Below are 22696 nucleotides of genomic sequence, written 5' to 3'. Positions count from 1 at the left end.
TCCCTAGTTCTATCTCCCCAAACCCAAAGTAGGCATGATAGTTATAGGATCTAGAAATAGGGTTGTTCCCTCATGCCAGACCCACACAGCCCACATCAGGGAACACAGGCCATGCACAGAGCCAGCCCTTCTCTGGCTTGCTTTCTAATGACCTGACAAAGAGAAATGAGTCTCTATCATACCGTCCCTTACTTTATATTTTCAGTTCTGTCTTCATTTCTAAAAGAGAAAAAGGCTGGATCAAGCCTTTAAAATTTTCCCCTACAACAATCAATAATGAAGTCATTCTCACTGAGGTGCCACTTTCTCAATTCAGTTCAAGAAACACGTTACCATTACTTGGCAAATACCAGGCCCAGCTCTTTCCATGCTAGGCATCCAGGAGCCGTAGTGTCAGAGGAAAGGGAAGGAGAAGTGAGTCAGGGAAAGGCTGAGACCCCAGTCCACACACATATCTAGGAGGCTCAACGGGAGGCATCAGTGGAGACTTTGTCATGGAACGTTTGACATATCAAGGAACATGGCCTACAGCTAAAAAGTAATACAAAGTTACTGAAGTTATTCAATGGTATTACAAATGAATGTCTTGGCATACTAATTCAATTTAACTTTCCTACTATAAAAACATAATATGGTAACAGCATATTAACACATTGCTATTCTTTATTTCTCCTCTAAGAATTTTATTCTAATATATGTATATTATACATATATAAAAAAGTTTCTTCATTAGGATTATCTAATCTTTTTTTCCATCCTAACTGTATAGCTACAGAGCTAAAGGAAACATATAATAAGTATGTACTTTTTTTCTTAGCGTTGTTAAAAAGATTTCCTATTGATTGTTTTTATTTCTGTATGCATCACTTTGAAAAACAGTATTTTTACTTCTCTGTTTAATTATCATTATGTTTGGTTTGCTTGTCTGTTTTAGACAGGGCTTTACTATGCAGCCTAGACTGGTTTCAAACTCACCGTGTAGCACAGATGACCTTGAACTCACAGTGATCCTCCTATACTGGTATTCCATGTGCTAAGTTATAGGTATGTGCTATCACTCTCAAAACAGTCATTATACTTTAAAATTCCACTCCACTATTGCATTTCTTTAAAAAACAAGGTATTGCCAGTGTGGTGACACATGCCTTTAATCCCAATACGTGGGAGGCAGAGGCAGGAAGATCTCTGAATTCAAGGCCAGCCTAGACTACATAGCAAGTTCCTGGACAGCTAGGACTAACTACATAGAGAGACCCTGTCTCAAAAGAAACAAAACAAAACAAACAAACAAATGAAAAACAACAACTCAACAACAGTACAGAAAAGTCTGTCTCAAAAACAGTTAGTTAGATATGGCTTTTGTAATACAGAGGTAATCCCACTAAGATTCATAAGAAACCTACATTTTAAAGAAGGTTGTACTTTTAAGAAACAGTGTGGGAGGAGAGAAAAAAGAAGGGTAAACGGATATGGGGGAATATGTTCAACATACAATATACACTTGTATGAAAACTTTTTTTAGAGGACAGAAATACTACCAGCTTCACCTAAAAAGATGAAAAATAGAAAAAAATGAATTCTGTCTCCCACTCCCAGTAAAAAAAAAAAAAAAAAAAAAAAAATCTGTTTTTAGTGCATGAAGCCAAGAGTCCTGGAGACCAGGAAATAATGAACCATTCATGTAGAATAAAAACATTTCAGGACCTCGGAATGGGTGGAAGCTTGCAAACGCAATCGGGTTCTTGTATGTATTATGTATGTATGTATGTATGTATGTATGTATGTATGTATGTATGTTTGTATATATACAAATATAAACTTAAAATTTGTCACCATTAACCATTAAAAAGAAGCTCTTTTGCCATTTAAAAAAGGATAACTTATTTAATAGATTAAAATGATTATGTTTAATAAATCATTAACAAATGGGGCTTATCATAGAAATCTAAACTTAGTGCAACATTTAAAAACCATCTGTGTACTTCACCCACACTAAAGAATTAAGAGAAAAGATAATGATAGTCTCAACAGATGCAGAAAAGACATTTGCCATAACTCAGCATCTGTTAAGGCTACAAACTCTCAGTGAACTAGGGACAGGAGAAATCCTCATTCTGATGAAAGGCAACTAAGAAGCACTGCACTCAAACCACATCCAATGGAAATGTGTGTACTCCCCTTGGGTTAGACCCAAGGCTATCAGTCCACTCTCACCCGTCAATTCCATCTGCTTCTGTGCTAGAAGACAGTCCGAAAAGGAAAAAAAAAAATTAAGGTATAAAAACTGGAAAAAAAACAAAACTGTCATTATTTACAAATGACATAGTTGCTAACACAAAAAATCCTAAGGAGTTTACAGAAAAATTTTGAGACCTAATAAATGAATTTAACAAAAATGCTGTGGGACGGTCTGTATGTCAAATTGCTCTGATTGGTCAATAAATAAAAGACTGATTGGCCAGTGGCCAGGCAGGAAGTAGGTGGGATAAGGAGAGAGGAGAATTCTGGGAAGCGGAAGGCTGAGGCGGAGAGACACTGCAGCCGCCGCCATGACCAGCAGCATGTGAAGACGCCGGTAAGCCACCAGCCACGTGGCAAGGTATAGATTTATGGAAATGGTTAATTTAAGATAAAAGAACAGTTAGCAAGAAGCCTGCTACGGCCATACAGTTTGTAAGCAATATAAGTCTCTGTGTTTACTTGGTTGGGTCTGAGCGGCTGTGGGACTGGCGGGTGACAAAGATTTGTCCTGACTGTGGGCAAAGCAGGAAAACTCTAGCTACACAAAAAGGCACTATATCAATATACAAGCAGCTCAATTTCTATAAGCAACAACCAGGAAAATTAAATTTTTAAATAACATTTGCAATAACATCAAAAGAGAATAAAATATGTACACAATTTCTATACTGAAAACATAACACTGCAGAGGAATCAAAGAAGACCCGAATTAACAGATTTACACCACGTTCACAGACTAGGAGAAATCAATAGTGCTAATTCTTTCCAAATTGATTTATGGATTCAACACCTCTCGAGTGAAAGCACAGCAAGTATTTGTACAGAAATGACAAACTGAATAAAATTTATATGGAAATCCAAAGGGCACAGAGTGGGCATTGCTGATGAACTAGAATAAAACTGGAGAACTTACATGACTTGCTTCTGGATTTACTTTTTAAAAAACATTTATGTATGTATGTATGTATGTATGTGTGTGTGTATGTATGTATGTATTTGGGGGGTAGTACTTGTGCTATGATGCATGTATGGAGATCAGAGGATAACTTGCAGGAGCCAGTTCTCTTCTTCCACCATGTGTTTTCTAAGGATTGAACTCGGATCATTACGCTTGGGCTTGGTGGCAAGGGCCTTGACCAACTAAGTCATCGTGCTGGCCCTCTGAATTTACTTTTACTTGAAAACCATAGTAATCAAGTCAGTACAGTATGGGTGAAGGAACAGACAATGAATTAGTGTACAGAATAGAAAGTTCAGATACAGACCGCTAAGCATGCAGTTAATTTGGAAAGAATTAACACTACTGAGTTCTCCCAGTCCATTAACATAGTATGAATAGGTTTATCTGGGTATTCTCTGATTCCTCTGCAGTGTTATGCTTTCAAGATCACCAGTGTTTTCATCTAGGAAAGAAGAGGCTCTGAAGAAGAAGTGATGCTGTAACATTTGGTATGTGTAGAAGAAAAGCATAAGAATGGTAATGCCTACCTCACACTCTACCCAAACAGTAATTTAAATTGGATCACAGGTCTAAGGTTAAAAACAAGACTAAAAGGCTAGGAAGGCTGAGAATATAGTTTTAAAAGTAGAATATCTTACAACTTTAGGGTTGCAAGACATAAATTTTTAGAACAGAAAATACCACTGTAAAAGAGAAAACTATTTTTCTGAAGACACTATTAAGGCTGATGGTATAGTTCAGTGGTTTAGTGCTTGCCTAACATTCAAGAGGCCCTGAGTTTGATCCCTAGCACTTATAAACAATAAGGAGAAAACACTTAAAAATGAAAAGGCAGCCAGGTACAGTAGCACATACCTAAGTCTAGTCCTGGGTAGGCTAAGGATGGAGGAGAGAGAACTAGAAGCAGGCATGGACTGCCTACTGAAACCTTATCTTTAAAAAATAAAAAGAAGAAAACACAAGAAGAGAGAAAAAAGGAGCAGGGGGAACAGAGGGGAGTTGCCTGTTAGAAAGAAAATATCTGCACACTAACAATGACTTCTATCTCTAATACATGAAGAACTGGATGGATGACAAAGAAAAGTTAGACTTTCAAAATGGAACCAACTTAGACATTCACAAAAGAAGATACAATAGTCCCCCTTCTCCATAGTTTCACTTTCTGTGGTTTTGGTTATCGACAGTCACTATAGCAAAAAAGAAAAAAAATTCAAGAAATAACTCATAAAATTTAAATAACTTTTAATAAAGTACATCAATCAGAGTTAATAACACACCCTAAGGTCACCTAAGACTTAAGACTGGGTCAGGGCATAGTAGTGCATGTCTTTAATCCCAACACTTGGGAGGCAGAGACAGACAAATCTCAGTGAGTTCAAGGCCATCTTGGTCTATATAGTGAGTTCCTGGACAGTCAGAGCAACATAGGGAGACCTTGTCTCAAAAACAACAAAGAAGACTTAAAACTGCTATGCTACTGTATACTCAGACTGTTTGTTTACCTGCCTTTAAGAGAATGGTTTAATAATCAACTTTACTTGCCTTGGATTTCCCATGTAATCAACTTTCATAACCCAAGCTAATGCATAATTGTAATCTTAAATTGAGCATTCTTCCATGCATGTTCTAATAATCACTGGCTGAAAGCAGCAAAAACAGAAGTTGAAAGCAATCTTATAAAATGAATAGTCACTCAGTTTCTCAGAAAATTGCAATCAATATACCTCAAGACCCAGCTATATCACTCTTGGACATCTACCCAAAGGATGCTCCATCATACCACAAGGACACTTGCTCAACTATGTTTATAGCAGATTTATTTATAATAGCCAGAAACTGTAAACAACCTAGATGTCCCTCAACTGAAGAATGGATAAAGAAATGTGGTACATTGACACAATGAAGTACTGCTGTGGGATGGTCTGTATGTCAAATGTGTTGCTCTGATTGGTCAATAAATAAAACACTGATTGGCCAGTAGCCAGGCAGGAAGTATAGGCGTGACTAACAGAGAGGAGAATTGAGAGAACAGGAAGGCTGAGAGAGACACTGCCAGCCATGACAAGCATGTGAAGATGCCGGTAAGCCACGAGCCACATGGCAAGGTATAGATTTATAGAAATGGGTTAATTTAAGATGTAAGAACTAGATAGCTAGCAGCCTGAGCCATTAGGCCAAACAGTTTAAATAATATAAGTGCCTGTGTGTTTATTTTATAAGTGGGCTGTCGAACTGCCAGGGCTTGGCGGAACCGGGAGAGAAAACTCTCTAGCTATAAAGTACTACTAAGCTGTTAAAAAAAAAAAAAAATGACACCATGAAATTTGCAGGCAAATGGATAGAACTAGGGAAAAAAAAATCCTGAGTGAGTTAACCCAGACCCAGAAACATATGGTATGTACTCACTTATAAGTACATATTAGCTGTAAAGGAAAGGATAACCATGCTACAATCCACAGACCCAGATAAATTCAGTAATAAGGAGGGCTCAGGGGGGGCGGATACTTGGATCTCCATAGGAAGAGGAAATAGAGATTTTGCGGGTAGACTAGGGTTGGGTGGGTTTGGGAACAGAAGGGATGGAAGGGGAGAGTACTGGAAGAGACAACTGGAAAAATGTGGCATTTCAGGGTGAGGCAGAAACCTAGTGTAATGGAAACTCCCAGGACTCTACAAGGGTGACACTAGCTAAGACTCCTAACAATAGTAGATATGTAACCTGAACTGGCCATCTCCTGTGAGCAGGCAAGACTTCAAGTGGAGAGACTGGGACACCAACCCAGCCACGTAACCTTCAACATACAATTTGTCCTGCCTATAAGATGCGCTGGGGTAAAGGTGGCACAGAAATTGTGGGAGTGGCCAACCAATGACTAGTATAACCTGAGACCCATGCCACAAGAGGGAGCCCAGCCCTGACACTGCCTGGAGTGTCAGGACAGAGAGGCTGGATAGGCCAGAGACCTAGGATTGAACCAAACAGGATTCGAGAGAAAAAAAAAAAAAGTCAATGAAATGATTCCTATGATATTCTGCTATACTCGTAGACTAGCATAACTGTCATCAAAGAGGCTTCATCCAGCAACTGATGGAAACAGATACAGAGACCCACAGCCACACATGAAGCAGAGCTCAGGGAATCCTGCAGAAGATGGGGAGAAAGGATTGTAGGAGCCAGAGAGGTCAAGAACACCACAAGAAAACCCACAGAATCAACTAACCTGGGCTCATAGGGGCTCACAGAGAGTGAACTGACAACTAGAGAGCCTACATAGGACTGACCTAAGCCTTCTGCATTTATGTTACAGTTGTATAGCTTGGTCTTCTTGTGGGACTCCTAACAGTAGGAGCAGGGGCTGTCTCTGGCTCTTTTACCAGCTTTTGGGACCCTTTTCTACATACTTGGTTGCCTTGTCCAGCTTTAATATGAGGGAAGGTGCCTAGTCCTTCTGCAACTTGATATGCTGTGTTTAGTTGATATCAATGGGAGGCCTGCCCTTTTCTGAATAAAAATGGAGGAATAGTGGATGAGAGGGACAGATGGGAGATGGGGGAAGGGGTTGGGAGGACAGGAGGGAGGGGAAACTGCGGTTGGGATGTAAATAATAATAATAAAAATCATTTTTAGGAAATGAATAGCCACCATAAATATTGAACACAACATCTGGATATAGCCTGATAAGCAATGATGTTTGTGGTACTGTTTGTTATCTGGGTCAGTTGGGGTTAACTGGACTCTATACTTATGTACTTTATGCTAAAGATTTCTGTAAAGCATCTCTCATTCCTTTCCCATGTGATGCCTTTTGTGCTGTTCAATGAAGACAGAACAAAACCATCTGTTATGGACAAAGTTATGCACAGATACAGGGACAGATTTATAGGACAGACTTCAGGCAGTCACAGATTCAGATTCATGCAGCAGAAAGAAGATGGAAGATGTAGGAAGTTTGAGGTAGAGAATTCAAATCTGGCTTGATTTTGATTAAATAACAACAAGGGGAAGTGCTAATATTTCCTTCCTTAATGTAATAACAATGTATTATTGGTGACTTGGAGATTGTTACTGAAGTGTCCAAACCAACTGCAAAAAGCATACATATGAAACCTCTTTAGAAAAAAAGGCCACTTTTTAGAACGCCAAGATATTTCAGACAGTTTGAAAAGTATCCAAATAAATTATATTTCCATAAATAGGGCTAACATTTCTGGTGGAATACTGTGAAAGACAGGACTCTAACTCAAGGAGATTCTCAGAAAGGATGAAATCTACAAGTTACGAGCTGATGACCAGGAGTAGCATACTGATGAGCAATTGTTTGACATTACCTGGTCAATGATAGAGTTTAGCTTGGTAAGTAACAGAAATCCTCGCCCATGGACAAGGTACTGTCCAAGGGTTGCCATGTGTGTCTCCTCCTCTTCTTCTTCCCGGGCCTCCGCCCTCTGGACCACTGCATTGCAAAGCTGGTTGACATCGACCAGAAATTCACGTGCCAATGAGTTACTGTCAGTACTCATGACAGAGCTATAAAATGAACAGAATACAAAAGATTTTTTAAACAAATATAAATTTACCTTTAACTATATGTGATTCGTAGAGTGACTTAAAATTGCATGTATCAGTGTCTAGCTCTCTACTATTCTCAGGCATAGTTCTGACCTCATTAGATAATTCTAAATGGCAGTACCAGTCCAGGGTCTGAAATGCCTGGGCACACACAGGCAGACATAAGTGACACCACCTGGGAGAAGACACAAGTGAACAGTGACAGTTAGGGGAGGGTCTGACTTTCTCTCTTACACAGAATAAACAATAAGGAAATTGTTCTTGCTTTGCATATTTAAACAGATAAATGGATCTTTTAAAAATATAAACTGGAGGTTGCAGAAATGGTTCAGCAGTTAGGATACCTTGCTGCTCCTGCAGAGGATCTGGATTTAGTTCCCAACACCCATATGGCAACTCAAAACTGCCTTACAACTCCAATTTTAGGGGATCCAAGGCCTCCTTCTGGCCTCCGCTGGCAACAAGCAAGCATGTGATGTACATATATACATGCAGACAAGACACTCACACACAAAATGAAAATAAATAAATAAGATAAAACATAGTTTTGCTCTTGATATAACCCAGTCACTGACCTACCCTCCTAAAACTCCAACACTTAGTTAATGCAGGAAGTGGTGATTCCTGTCAGGTGAGAACTGATGAAATTTAGCTGCCAAGCTTATGTCATTTTTAGCCAAATAAAAGGCAACATTAAGAGAAATAGCAAGGTAAAACACGCAGGGAATGAAGACTGAGAAAAACATACATTCAGAAAAGAAAAATCACAAACAATATAATAGTCAAGGAGTTTCAGAATAGGTTTAACTTATGGCTAGAAGTCATTTGGAGGGCTGCAGAGAGGGCTCAGCATTTAAGAGCACATGCTGCTTTTGCAGAGGACCTAAATTTGGTTCACAGAACCCATATGGCTGCTAACAACCTTTTACAATTGCAGAACCAAGGGATATGACACCCTCTTCTGGCCTCTGCAGGCACATGGTCCACATATAATACAAGCAAAACACTCATTAAAAACAAAAACAAAACCTTTTCACATGAGCTCTTAATCTTTATTTTTTCAAACTGACAAAATTTCATTTATTGTACACAACACAATGTTTTAAAAACATACATATCTATATGCACTGTGGAATGGTTAAATCAAGTTAATTAACAAACTTATTATTTTACACAGTTATGCTACAATGAGAACACCAAGGTCCACTGTTTTACTTTCCTCCCTCCTCCCTCCTCCCCCACCCCAACAGGGTTTCTCTGTAGCCCTGGCTGTCCTGGAACTCAAGAGTTCCACCTGTCTCTGCCTCCTGAGTGCTGGGATTAAAGGTGTGCACCACCACCACCTGGCCTGTTTTATATTTTTAAAGAATATAATATATCATCACTGACTACGGTTACTATGCTGGACAACAAATTACCATTATCTACACACTGCCAGAGTTCTGAATTCTCCTATGCAATATTCATACAACAGTTACATGCTAATTAGCACAAATGGGACACAACACTAGTAGGTCACTAGAGGGTATTTCTATTTTGTTCATTACTTCCTAGAATAAATGTTGAATATCCTTGAATATTTTCCAGCCATTCTGAATATCCACTGAACATATAGGCATATATTTTCCTTAAATTTTTTCTAATATTTTACATACTCAGAAAAGTATACCGAATACATGATGTGAGCACATACACAAAAAAGACACATACATGCCAGGCAGTGGTGGCACATGCCTTTAATCCCAAGCACTCAGGTGGATTTCTGTGAGTTTGAGGCCAGCCTGCTGTTCTACAGAGCAAGATTCAGGACAGGCACCAAAACTACACAGAGAAACCCTGTCTCAAACCCCACCCCCAAAAAGATACAATGTTTAAAAAGGGTATAGAACATGAGCCAACACTCAGAATAATAAGTGTTAGCATTCATCATGTTCAAGTGAGTTTGCGAATGTGCGTATGTGTGTGTAAAGAAACCAAGATTCACAGCACAGGAAAGGTACACCACACTAGCTAGTACTTGTCATTATCATGCATGATTTTACAGGTTACATAGGTTTATAGCTATAAAAACATTAATTACACAATCTATATATACACCTTTTCTGCAGAGAATCTAATTGTTTACTATGTAGCTCCAAAATTTAACCTTGACCCAAGTCTTCTGACTGTTCATATTAAGTTACTTACCAGTCTTTCAACACTTCTGTAACATTCAGTGTATGTAATATTTTGGTTCATGAACTACAGAAAATTGTCTCAGCAAAAGGCTTCACCTATAAGAAAAAGATATAAATATATTAGTAGCAATAAAAAAAAACCACAAATAATGTTAATAAAGTTCTGACAAAATACCAGCAGCCAGTGTTTGTATATGATATGTGTAACAGGCAACAAATTATTGTGTTATCAAGAGCACACTTAAAAGAAGTCCTAGCCAGTTAAGAACCTCTTAGAACCACCTCACAGGTAGCCTCACCCACCCACCCACCCACCCACCTACTGACCCTAATATCCTGCCACCTGAGAACAGGGCAGAGCCCCACACCTTATACAGGTAGTGCTACCCAGTGGGCAACCCCAGCCCCACCACCCACACTGAGAATGGGGCAGAGGATCTCATACAGGTAGCACCAATTCCTAAAGCCTTACTGTTATAACAATAGATTAGTGTATCTCTTGACCTGACCAGAGAAGCTTCTTTTTTGTAGCAGATAACAATTTAACACAGATACCCATACCTGCTCAATATGCAGAGAATAAGAGACTGTAGAGTGCTCAGATCTACATGGGACATCTATACCACACCCTCTCCTCCTAAGGCTCAGGGATGGAGGAAGAGGAGATAGACAGATTGTAAGAACAAGAAGCAAGATGACTATAGCCAAACAGTATTTCCCTTGATACAACAGGGAAGTTACACAGAGAAACGGACAGAGACTCAAGACCTGTACAAGATCAAGCCAGACAAAAACCCGGAATGAAGGGAGGAGGTGGTCAGGAAGTTCCACCCTGAGGAGCTATTGACAACTAATGACTGCTAGAAAAAGGAGAGCCACTTTTCTTCAGGAATGTGGTACCTGAGAGATTAAGCATGCTCCAGTGCATGGCCCTACACCTGTGCATACTGGCAACACTCTGTGAGTTAAAAGAGAGAGAGAGAGAGAGAGAGAGAGAGAGAGAGAGAGAGAGAGAGAGAGAGAGAGAGAGAGAGAGAGAGAGAGAGAAATAGAACATATGAAATTGGGAGAGAATAATGGTGGTGGGGATAAGGGAGTAATTGGAGGGAAGGAATGAGATGTGGACTTGATCAAAACAATATACGCAAGCATAACATTTTTTGTTTTTTTGTTTTTAGGTTTTTCAAGACAGGGTTTCTCTGTGTAGCTTTGCGCCTTTCCTGGGACTCACTTGGTAGTCCAGGCTGGCTTTGAACTCACAGAGATCCGCCTGCCTCTGCCTCCCGAGTGCTGGGATTAAAGGCATGCGCCACCACCGCCCGGCTGCAAGCATAACATTCTTAATTAATAAAAAAAATTAAAATTAAAAAAGAGCGAGCCAGGCGGTGGTGGTGCATGCCTTTAATCCCAGCACCCGGAAGGGAGAGCCAGGCAGATCTTTGTGAGTTCGAGGCCAGCCTGGTCTACAGAGCGAGATCCAGGAAAGGCACCAAAACTACACAGAGAAACCCTGTCTCGAAAAACCAAGAAAGAAAGAAAGAAATGCCTAACTCCAAGGCTTTAGTCTTGAAGAAAATCCTGGAATATAGAGCTGTACCTTAGTCATCACAACCCTCTGCTCTTCCTTTTCTAACTCCTACCTCCACATAAAATACAAATTAACCACACAGGAGAATGAGACAAGTATCTGCTAAACAGAAACTAGGGAATGATAGGATACCAGTCACATAAAATTCAAGGTTCCTACAGACAGCCAACCAATTAATTACTCTCCTGTTAGGGTGGATAGTATTTGAACATATAGGAAAACTCAAAACCCCAAAACTAAATAATGATGAATTCCCACCAAATTTCATCTTCTTGAATTCCTTGTTTTGTTTGAATTCTTAAAATGAAATGAAATTCTTCTGGGTATAATACAGTAAAGGCTACTTCCAGGGTGCTGAGGAAATTTTCTGCTTCTGAGAGCAACAGATGCTTCTGTTCAGCTTTCTGTTCTCTGTAGTCTTTACCAGGAAAACATGAGGAAATGTTTCTTTATTGGCTATGAGATTATTTTTAATGACAAAGTTTTTTTTAAAAAAAATAAAAGTGATCTTTAAATATTTCGAACTACTTAAAATCCAAAAAACTACCTTGAGTGTGTTGGCAAACAGTCTTGATCACACATTATTCTACAATCTGGAAGATAAAGCAGGCAGGAAACGGAACAAGGAGCCATTCGAGACTATACGGAGTTTGTGTGAGTCAGAGTAGGTGCAGCCCACATCACCAGTGAACAGTGCCACAGCGGCTCGGCTAATTTCCCACAGAAATCTAGATACATTACAGCTGCACCTTCTCTGCCGTCAAAGGGGGTGGGCTGAGCTCACTATCTGGATGATTTCTCAGAGAACCCATGCAAACTACTGACCTTTCCCACGTGTAAATATCTACCAATATTTTAAAGTCAACTCTAGAATTTTGTGGGGGTAATGTCAAGTTCACTAAAAATCTATGGAACCTACATTCTCTTAAATTTTGCAACATTCCACTTCCACAGCTTCTTACAAGTTTTCTTGAGTATTACAATTCCTCAAATCTGCTTGGAATCTGACCCTGAGGCATGAATTCATTTAGATTAGCCAGAGGTTCTAGATCTCCTCCCTCGCCCTGGGTTTCAATTTTCTCTTATTATGTTTCTTACATTTATCTTCATTAGTCTGCATATATTCTCTGTGTCTGAGAAGACAAAGAACAGAAGCTGAGAACTTTGGTTTCTTCTTTGAATCCAATTACAGGGTCAGTTTGTTAACAATTTATTTGTAATTTTCATTCTCTTTTTTACAAAGTAAAAAGGCCAGATTAACTTGTTTCAAAATCTCAGTTCTTTATTCTATTGGGATGTGTTTCTCTTTTGTCTTGTGTGTATTATTTGGCTTCATATCCTTTTTTCCTCCTTTTACACATGCTATTTTAAAATCAGCCCATTTGCCTAATTTACTTCTCTATATCTTTTTCCTTTACATATTTACAGTTGTTCCATAAAACCACTATGACTGCTATATGACCACTTTTGTTTCCAGGGCCTATAGCCATGGCACCTTATCTACCTTATTTATTGCCATCTTATTTGTTTACACCTTACAAACTTTATAGTTTTTTATTTCAATTTTATTATTATTGCATGTGAAGATTATGTCTTAGTTACTTTTCTATTGCTGTGAAGAGACACCATGACCAAGGCAACTTACAGAAGAGTTTATTGGGGTTTACAGTTTCAGAGGGTGAGCCCATGACCATCATGACAGGGAGGACAGCAGCAGGCAGGCAGGCAGGCAGCGCCCTGGAGCAGTAGTTAACAGCTTACTTACATCTGACCAACAAACAGGAGGCAGAGAGCGCACTAATGGTGTGGGTTTCTGAAACCTCCAAGCCCACCCCAGGTGATGCATCTCCTCTATCAAGGCCTCACCTCCTAGTCATTTCCAAACAGTTTCACCAATCAAGAACCAAGTATTCAAATATGAGCCTATGGGACCATTCTTATTCAAACACATGCCACAGCACACATGTAGAAATCAGAGCACAATTCTGTAGAGTAAATTCTCTTTCTACCTTTAGGAGGGTTCTGGGGATGGAATTCAGGTCACCAGGCTCTTGTGGTAAATGTTTCCACCTGCTGAGTCATGTCTCCAGTCCCTGTGACTACATACCAAAATTTGCTGTATCCCAGCTATTGGTGGTTAATCTTGCCAATTTGATTGGATTGGGAAATGGCCAGGAGGCCAGTAAGGCATGCCTCTTAGCATATCTGAGGATTTTTCCAGAGACAATTGGATCTGGAGGACTCTGACCCAATCACTGGTTTAATTCACTGATAGATTCAAGTTTCAACAGACTCTCGGGAGGTAGTAAAACTGCGGACAGCAGAGCTAGCTGAAGGAAGCAGGTTGCTGGGAATACACTCCTCAAGGGAATGTCTTGGCTCTGATACTTTCCTGTTACCTCTACTTCCTAGTAACCATGAAGTAAGTAGCCTTTATCTGACATGGTACTGCCACCATGATTTTCTGCCTTGCTTCAGGAACAAACCAACAAGACCAGATCCCCATCAACTGAAACCTCTGAAACCACAAACCCACAAACTCCTTTTAAATTGTTTCTCTCAAGTATTTGTCAGTGACAAGAACTAATTTAACGCACCAGCCTGGTTCCATGTTCTTCCTGTTTATAATTAGAGAAGATCTAGTTGGTACTGGATTAAGAATACAAAACACTGGGTCAGCAAAATGGCTCAGTAGGTAAAGGTGCTAGCCACCAAGTCTGGTGACCTAAGTTCAATTCCAGGAACTCACGAGGTGGAAGGAAGGAACTGACTCCAGCAAGTTGTGCTCTGGTCTGTATGCATGTGCCATGGGATGCACATCGCCAACATTTACAAATAAATAAATAAATAAATAAATAAATAAATAAATAAATAAATAAATAAAGGTAATTTTTTAAACATGTACAAAGGAATACAAAACACACACACACACACACACATCTCAGTCTTAAGAAGCTCACAATACAGTGACAAAGGAAAGCCAGAACAGAGGACCTTGCATATTCTTTTTTTTTTTTTTGGTTTTTTCGAGACAGGGTTTCTCTGTGTAGCTTTGCGCCTTTCCTGGAACTCACTTGGTAGACCAGGCTGGCCTCGAACTCACAGAGATCCGCCTGCCTCTGCCTCCCGAGTGCTGGGATTAAAGGCGTGCGCCACCACCGCCCGGCTGACCTTGCATATTCTTAAGGGCACCTGACCCAAATTTGAGTCCAGGAAGCTTCCTGAGAGAGGTAATCTTTAATAAGCTAAAGGACCTTTAAGTAGAAGATAGACAAATGAGGAGAAAATGAAGAGAGAAAAGTATTACACACAGAAAGGACAGTTCAAGTTAAGTCACTGAGGACATTACACTAAGTTTGGTATTATAATTGTAATATAAAAATACAGGAAAAATGAGGATGGAATGGTAGGTGAAAACCAGAGAATTTTGACATTATACCAAGAATTTAATCTATTGGCTAGTGGGTCTTGGAATCATCTACAGACTTTGCCATGTTTCCACCTTCAAAGACTGATCCTAAACTGAAGAAGGCCCAAGGTAACCATATTTAAATAGAGATTCTGATGAATAGGCCTGACAGCTATGACACAGGTGACAGAAAGCCCAGGACTAAATTTTAAATGTAAGAGGAGCACAGCTAAGGTTGAGCAGATAGATATTTTCTTGTAGAAAAGTAGAAGCAAGATTTCAAGAAAAAAATCTAGCATCATGTAAACCAATTTAGATACTGCTGTAATATTTCAAGTAAAAGGTGAGACCTTTTTTCCTAAGCAATAGTAGAAGAGTATAATTTTAATAGATTTCTATTTAGGAATTACATGAGCATAATTCTGATGATATATTAGATTGGGAAGAAAGAAGGAGAGTCAGAACAACTTTCTAAATGGCTGACTGAACTGCTGGTGTTGTCACATGGACATCATACAGCAGAAGAGCTGAGGAATGTGTGCAGAATGACTGCCAGGGCAAAAACACACCTGGTCATCTGGTAAGTGAACTACGACTCTGTCCATTAGGCCAGTGATGAACTTCTTTGCAGTAACAATGAAGACTAAATTCACTATGCCATACATTTCAATCCCCGAACTTCTTAAAACAACCATGCCAACTCTACCCACAGTTTCCAAAACATGGTAGAATAAGGAAATAGTGTGAAATCATATCAGTCTTTTGAAAAAACAAGACAAACAAAGAAGGAAAAATAGGATGTTACAGAGAAAAGCCATAGGTCAAGAAAGGTTTTTGTTATATTGTTTAAAACATTCAGTTCTTATTTTGTTTTAGAACTGTTGAGAACCCAATCATATTTTTAGGTTCTAAGAAAGAAACAGGCCGGGCAGTGGTGGCGCACAAGGTCTCTAAATTTTTGTTTAATCATTGTGCATGTGCATCAATGAAAGCAAGTGGGGACATGTGTGTGAAAGTCAGAGGACAACTTTGTGACGTTACTTCTCTCTTTCTACCTTTACATGAGCTCTGGAGCTTGAACTCAAAGTCACCAGAATTTCCAGGTAAGGTTATCTCACTGGCTTGTATCAGGGTCTTGTTTGTTTGTTTGTTTGTTTTCTCTCTAAAGAGCCAATTTGTTGGCATACCAATGTGTCTAAAGAGAAAACCCATCAAAGATAGCAGCAAGGGAAGGAATGAATGAAGGACAAGAGTCAGACAAAGTAAGTGATGATTAGGTTACAGTACAGGTAAAGAGGCCAGGCTAAGAGCAGAGGGCAAGAAGAATCACATTGTTATCTGGTACCAAAGAAAAGAGGAATAAAAGTTACAGATATGGGAAACATATCAGATAGTAGCCAAGACCTAAGGCAGCTCAAGAATGATAGCCTCAATTATTTCACTCAAGTCACAGCCAGGGCTGTCCACTGGATGACAAAACTTTATTATATAAAGAAAAATATGCATATTTGTATCACTTCCCTTATGTTTTCTTGTTTTTCTTTTATACAAACAAGTAAATGACCTGGGAGGATGCTACTCCTCCTAGAACAAATTTATATCTTAACAAGAGTTGTTACTGGAATCTCAGCATCACAGAGCTTTGTAAAAGTTGGCTGTGACCTAGATGTTCTACATTACAAATGTGGAGCTAAGATAATCCTCAAGTAGTGAAAAGGTTAATAAATGGTGGTGGTGCTCCTACATTTATTCTGTATTGTGTATTGTGTCCAAGTAGAAAAATGTGTTTAATGAAATATTTTCAGTTTATGTGAAACTGTGTGGGCTGTTCAAATAAAGAACACTCAAAATAAATATATTTAGAATAATGTTTGTGGAGAGGGCAGAAATCTAAGAAAGCAACAGTCCCCAATTTCTTTTTCCTTCCATATTTCAGGGAGTCAACTAATACTGACAATTCCCCCCCATCTCTTTAAGCTCATAAAGTCCTAGTTGACCCACTCTATTCCAAGGGCCTTAAAACTTATAATTGGTCTAAGAAGAAATGGCCACTCTGGGCTCTCATATGACAAAGCTGGTCAGGAAATAAATGAAAGCCAGGCCATGGCAGCAAGGTAGAATTCTAATGGAAATTCAGAGGAAGACACACCAAAATGCAACAGATCTAAACCCTTCAACAAGTAGTTTGTTTTCCTAAAACAAATGAATTGGGCAACCAGATCTCTCAGGTAAAATCAGTGTTTGACCCTCAGTCCCATAAAAGATGTTTTTAGAAGCCAAGAGATGGTGGCACATGCCTTTGATCCCAGCACTCCACACAGGATGCAGGGGCAGATGGATCTCTTTGAGTCTGAGGCCAGTCTGGTCTACAGAGTGAGTTCCAGGACAGTCAGGGCTATACGGAGAAATGGTTCCTTGAAAAATATAATATAATAAATAAAATAAAATAAAGATGTTTTTAGTGAGGCTATACAAAATGGAACTATGAAGGCCCACCCAAGCAAATCTCTTCTGGCTTGCTGAAAGGAATATGGTAGGAATTTTACACTGATTATTTCAGTTGACCTCAGGACAAAATAATACCATTATTTTACAAAATAATGGTAATGACATGAGGAACCAGCTAACCCTTGCAATGACTGATGCTTATGTAAGTATACTGTACTGGTTTAATTCCTGCTGGGGGGTTATCTTTCTGTATGCTGTGAATATATGTTGTTCCCATTGGTTAATAAATAAGCTGCTTTGGCCTATTGGCAAGCAGCTTAGAGGCAGGTGGGAAATCCAAGGAGAGAAACAGGAAAGAGAAAGGTGGAGTCTGGAGAGACGCCAGCCTGCCACCCAAGGAGCAACATGCCATCATAGCGGTAAAGCCTAGGAACATGTGGCAAAACATAAATTAATAGAAATGGGTTAATTTAATTTAAGTGCTAGCTAGCAAGAGGCCTGTCATAGGCCATACAGTTTGTAAATAATATTAAGCCTCTAAATGATTATTTTATAAGTGGCTGAGGGACTGCAGGGCTAGGTGAGACTGGAAGAACTCAGGACTGGAGAAAACTTTCAACTACAAATTCATATACCCATTTATAAGTACTGTTACACATACTTATATTTGGGTATAATATTTGTTACACATATTGGACACAGAAGTATAGTAAGGTTAGGAGGCTGTCCAAGATCACAGAGCTTCAAAGTGTCAGAGACAGGAGTCAGACTCACCAATCTTTCTGAAGTCTACTGACTGCCCTCAACAAACCATCTTCTCCTTCCTATTCCAGTTTGTGGACAGTCGTTCAGAAGAGGAATCAAAACAATGCTTTATCCAAGCTTTGACAACTCTCTTGTTGTTTGCTGGTGCACTTCTATATCCACTACTCACTAGTTCTGAGATGCTGGGCACTTGACTTCCTCTTTCTGAGCCCTTCTTACAGTAAAGGGTTTACAGAATGAATGAACATAGCCTTTATTTGAAGTTAGCTCATTTTTCTTCCCAGGAGATCCCTTGTTTCTTATGTGAGCAAGCTTTTAGGAAGAGCTATTTGTGAGGCAGGGATATTAAAATTAAATGAGAAGATTCACGCAGAAGACAAGTACCTGTCAATCTGAAGATCAGTAATTATTAGCTATTATCATCATCACTGAATCTGGCCTCTCTTCTCTAGCCTTATTTCTAAGCACCTCTGGGACATCATCTCCTCTTTAACAAACTGCCTCTGGTCTGCTGGCCATCCAACCTAAATATTTACAACTGCTTAAAAAATGTCGCTAAGATTCCTTGAAATTACAAACAACATTCTAATTCATGGGGAGTAAGACCTCAGTACCTTTGTTAGATCTGAGTATGCAATATCTTCCACCATTCAGTCATTCTAATCTCTCTATACAACTTATACTCAGTACCACCTCCTCTATAATTCTTCCCCAAAGGTATATACCTCCTACATATTGCTTTGCTATTTTATCATGTTGCTCTCACCATGGAAATTACTATTAATTTCTTTTCTACATGCCTTTATACTTTCATTCATCATACTTTATCATACAATTGAATTCTTTCTTTATAAACTACATTACACTTCCTTAAGAAGGGACACCAAGGGGATGGAGAAACAACACAGTGGTTAAGAGTACTAGTTGCTCTTCCAAAGGATTTGGGTTCAAATCCTAGTACACACTTGGTAGTTTACAACTATCTGTAACTCAGGTTCCAGAGAATCTGACACCTTCTTCTGGCTTCTTTGAGCACTGCATGCATGCCATACACAGATATATATGCAGGCAAAATACCCAAGAAATTTTCATAGCAATCTGTGAAGTACTAGGAAAGGTACTACACAAACTCCTAAGTTTAATATATTTAAAAACTTTAGGAATAGAAGTTGGTATACCATTTATGTTATGCTAAAGATTATAATTTAAAAACTACAGGCTTTTAAAGAAGTTCTAAAACCTCTTATTATAGGCATATAGCTCTTCATACTTGAAGAAACACTAAAATCAAATTGAAGCCTGAACCTAATGTGAAATGAAAATAATAAAAATAATTTCTATTGCAATATCATAATGATCAAGTTTTATATGTTTTTCTGACATATGCAGAAGATTCCACAAAATAAGGTCTAGAAATATTTAACATTCACAAGCTTTAAAGACACCTTGCAAGCCAGGTAGGAGGTTCAGACCTATAATGTCAGTTCTTGGGAGGCTACACAGGATGACCATGATGAGACTGAAGCTAACCTAGACTACCCCTTGCAAGGTTAGACAGCACTAATTTCCTCTCATTCCTCTGTAATGTGTACACAGACAATACAATTAGCTACCCTTTTAAAGAAAGATGAATTTAGTTGGTACAGTAATTATAGGAAAATGTGTTTCCTGTTATATTTCATGCCAAGAAAGATAAGAGTGGAGTCAAATCAAGATGTAGTTGCTGAATCAACTGCTCTCTAACCATTCATGAAGAGGGCTAGTTAGAGGAGGTGAACACAGAAGCTAGGAGAAGTAAAACAAAAAGAAATAAACACTTTCTGAGTCAAGACTTTTCAAGTCTAACCCACACTTTTTTTTCTCCCACCACACTGAACATCATCACAATTCGTTTCTATCACTATGTTGAAAAAATAGGTAAGCTCGACGTGGTGGCACACGTGTAATCCTAGCACTTGAAAGGCTACAACAGGAGAAATGCCTCAAGTTAACACTCAGTGAACTCTAGGCTAGTCAGGGCTAGTGAGACACCATCTCAAAATAATAATAATGATGATGATAATAATAATATGATTATGATGATGATGATATAGACACAGACACATAAAGAAAAAATAAACTTATACATAAATTACATACTGGAAGCCAATTGCTACAGGTTCCTATGGTACCCATTCATATTTTGGCTATAGAATTACATTCCTAAAACACACTAAAATATTTAGGGTGTTGACAGTATAATAGAAGGAATGTCAGACTAAAAATATGCTGTGGATATTACTCTATGTAAATAAAACACTGATGGCCAGTGACCAGGCAGGAAGTATAGGTGGGACAAAGAGAGAGGAGAATTGGGGAAACAGGAAGAAGGAGGGAGAGACACTGCAGCCACCGCCAGGAGAAGAGCATGTAAAGAAGCCGGTAAGCCACCAGCCACGTGGCAAGCTATAGATTTATAAAAATGGGTTAATTTAAGATATAAGAACAGTTAACAAGAAGCCTGCCACGGCCATACAGTTTATAAGTGATACAAGCGTCTGAGTGATTATTTTATAAGTGGATTGTGGGACTGCGGGGCTTGGGGAATCTGGAGAGAAGCTCTCCAGCTACAAAAATAAAAGATATTTTTGAGCTTTTGTTTCTCCTCAAATCTTTATGAACACTCCCCTCCCACACACACGTACACACTTTTCAACTGTTAGTTTGTCAGTTTTTTTTGTTTGTTTGTTTTTTTAAGATTTATTTATTTATTATGTATACAGAAGAGGGCGCCAGATCTCATTACAGATGGTTGTGAGCCACCATGTGGTTGCTGGGAATTGAATGCAGGACCTCTGGAAGAGCAGTCCGTGCTCTTAACCTCTGAGCCATCTCTCCAGCCCCTAGTTTGTCAGTTTTGAAACAAAGTCTAGCTATATAGCCCAGGTCACCCCAAAACTTAGTACCCTTCTGACCTAGCCTCCTAAGTTCCCAGTACTAGATGTATGCCACTATACCCAGCCTGTTCCCTGTTATTCTTATATTCAGAAAAATAAACAAAAACTAGACAATATCTAAATGTCTCTTTAGACTGTGAACTTTCATGACAGTACACCATGAGATAATGCAGCAAGCATGAAGATCCATTTATAATTATAATTACATATTTCAAATGTTTCCTAAATAAGTGTGGATGACTAGGTTTTGTCAAAACAACATTGCTAGAATTCAATTTTTTAAAAATGAGTAGAGCTGGAAAGATGGCTTAGCAGTTAAGAGCACTTGCTCAGAGAACCCAGTTTCAGTTCCTAGCATTCATATCAGGAGGTTCACAAGCGCTTTTAACTCCAGCTCTGGGATCGAACACTCTATTCTGATCTTGTGGGCACCGTCACAGATGTGTTGCACTTGCATTGACTCAGGCTCACACACATACAAACAAAACAAATTAAAAAATAAAAATAAACCGGTGATATGGTTCAGTAGGTAGAAGAGCTTGCAATCCCCAGGACCTACATGGTGGAAGGAGAAAAGAGACTCCTGAAAGTTGTCATCTAACCTCCGTGACTACACAGACACACTTTCTCTCAGACACACACAAATGATGAATATAAAATGTAAGGAGTGGAGAAGATTATGCCAGGAACTTGAAACAAATAACTTTAGAAATATTCTCCAAAACATTTAAATAAAGCTAACAGAAAAAAAAATACAAGAATAAGTATCAACATTATTGTGTTTCAAAGCATCATTAAGAGGAAATTCTGAAAGCAACAAAGAATTTTAATCTTTAAGAAATTCCAATACAAACAGCTCCAGCACTAGGGAGGCAAAGGCAGGTGGATCTCTAAGTTCAAGGCCAGCCTGGTCTACAGAGTTCCAGGACAGCCAGAGCTACTCAGAGAAACCCTGTCTCAAAAAACAAAACAACAACAAAAACAAACAAGCAAAAGAAGAAATTCCAAGTCAAGGTTGAGGATATAGGTCAGTGTTAGAGCCCTTGTTTGGCATACATAAGATCCTAGGTTCAACCCCCAGCACATGCATGTACTTATGTGGTGATATTTTGTGCTGAAATGTGGTGATATTTTATTTGTGTGTTAATAAATAAAGCTTGCCTGGAGATCAGGGGGAAAAGGCCAGCCATTTTAAGTAAATAAAGAAGTCAGGCAGCACACGCCCTTAATCCCTTAGCAAGCAGGATCTCTGTGTGTTCAAGTCCACACTAAGGAACATAGCCAAGTATAGTGACACACGCCTTTAATCCCAGTACCAACCATAGAGACCTGGAGGTCTGTACAGACAGACAGATAGTGACAGAGCTGTGTAGGAAGAGGAAGTTAGGTAGTTGGGCTAAGAGCCAATGAGAGCGCAGAAAAGCAAGGCCTGGGTAAACAGGAAGTCGTGCTCCTTGGAAGCTGTGGAGTTGGTGAGGTGAGGTTAACTCATGGCTTTCCCTGATCTCTCTAAGGCTTTAACCCAAATTTCTGGCTCTGTGTTTTTTTATTTAATAAGACCTTTTAAGACTAGTGTTACATATTCACATTTAAAACATCAG

General features: G+C 39.0%; 1 protein-coding gene across 1 annotated transcript in view; it reads right to left on the bottom strand.

Annotated features, from left to right (window-relative positions):
- The window catches only part of Lyst (lysosomal trafficking regulator), a 160881-nt gene that overhangs the window by 127769 nt on the left and 10416 nt on the right, over positions 1-22696 (bottom strand). Inside the window, exons 2-3 of the mRNA XM_006980155.4 lie at positions 9960-10045; positions 7532-7730 (exon numbers count right to left, since the gene is read on the bottom strand). Of these exons, the coding sequence (XP_006980217.1) occupies positions 7532-7723 (192 nt within the window). The 5' untranslated portion in view covers positions 7724-7730; positions 9960-10045. The remainder of the gene's footprint in view (positions 1-7531; positions 7731-9959; positions 10046-22696) is intronic.

The sequence above is a fragment of the Peromyscus maniculatus genome, chromosome 5, assembly GCF_049852395.1.
Source record: "Peromyscus maniculatus bairdii isolate BWxNUB_F1_BW_parent chromosome 5, HU_Pman_BW_mat_3.1, whole genome shotgun sequence".
NCBI classification, from domain to species: domain Eukaryota; kingdom Metazoa; phylum Chordata; class Mammalia; order Rodentia; family Cricetidae; genus Peromyscus; species Peromyscus maniculatus.
The sequence above is the reverse complement of the archived record's forward strand: the minus strand, read 5'-3'. Positions and strand labels throughout refer to the sequence as shown.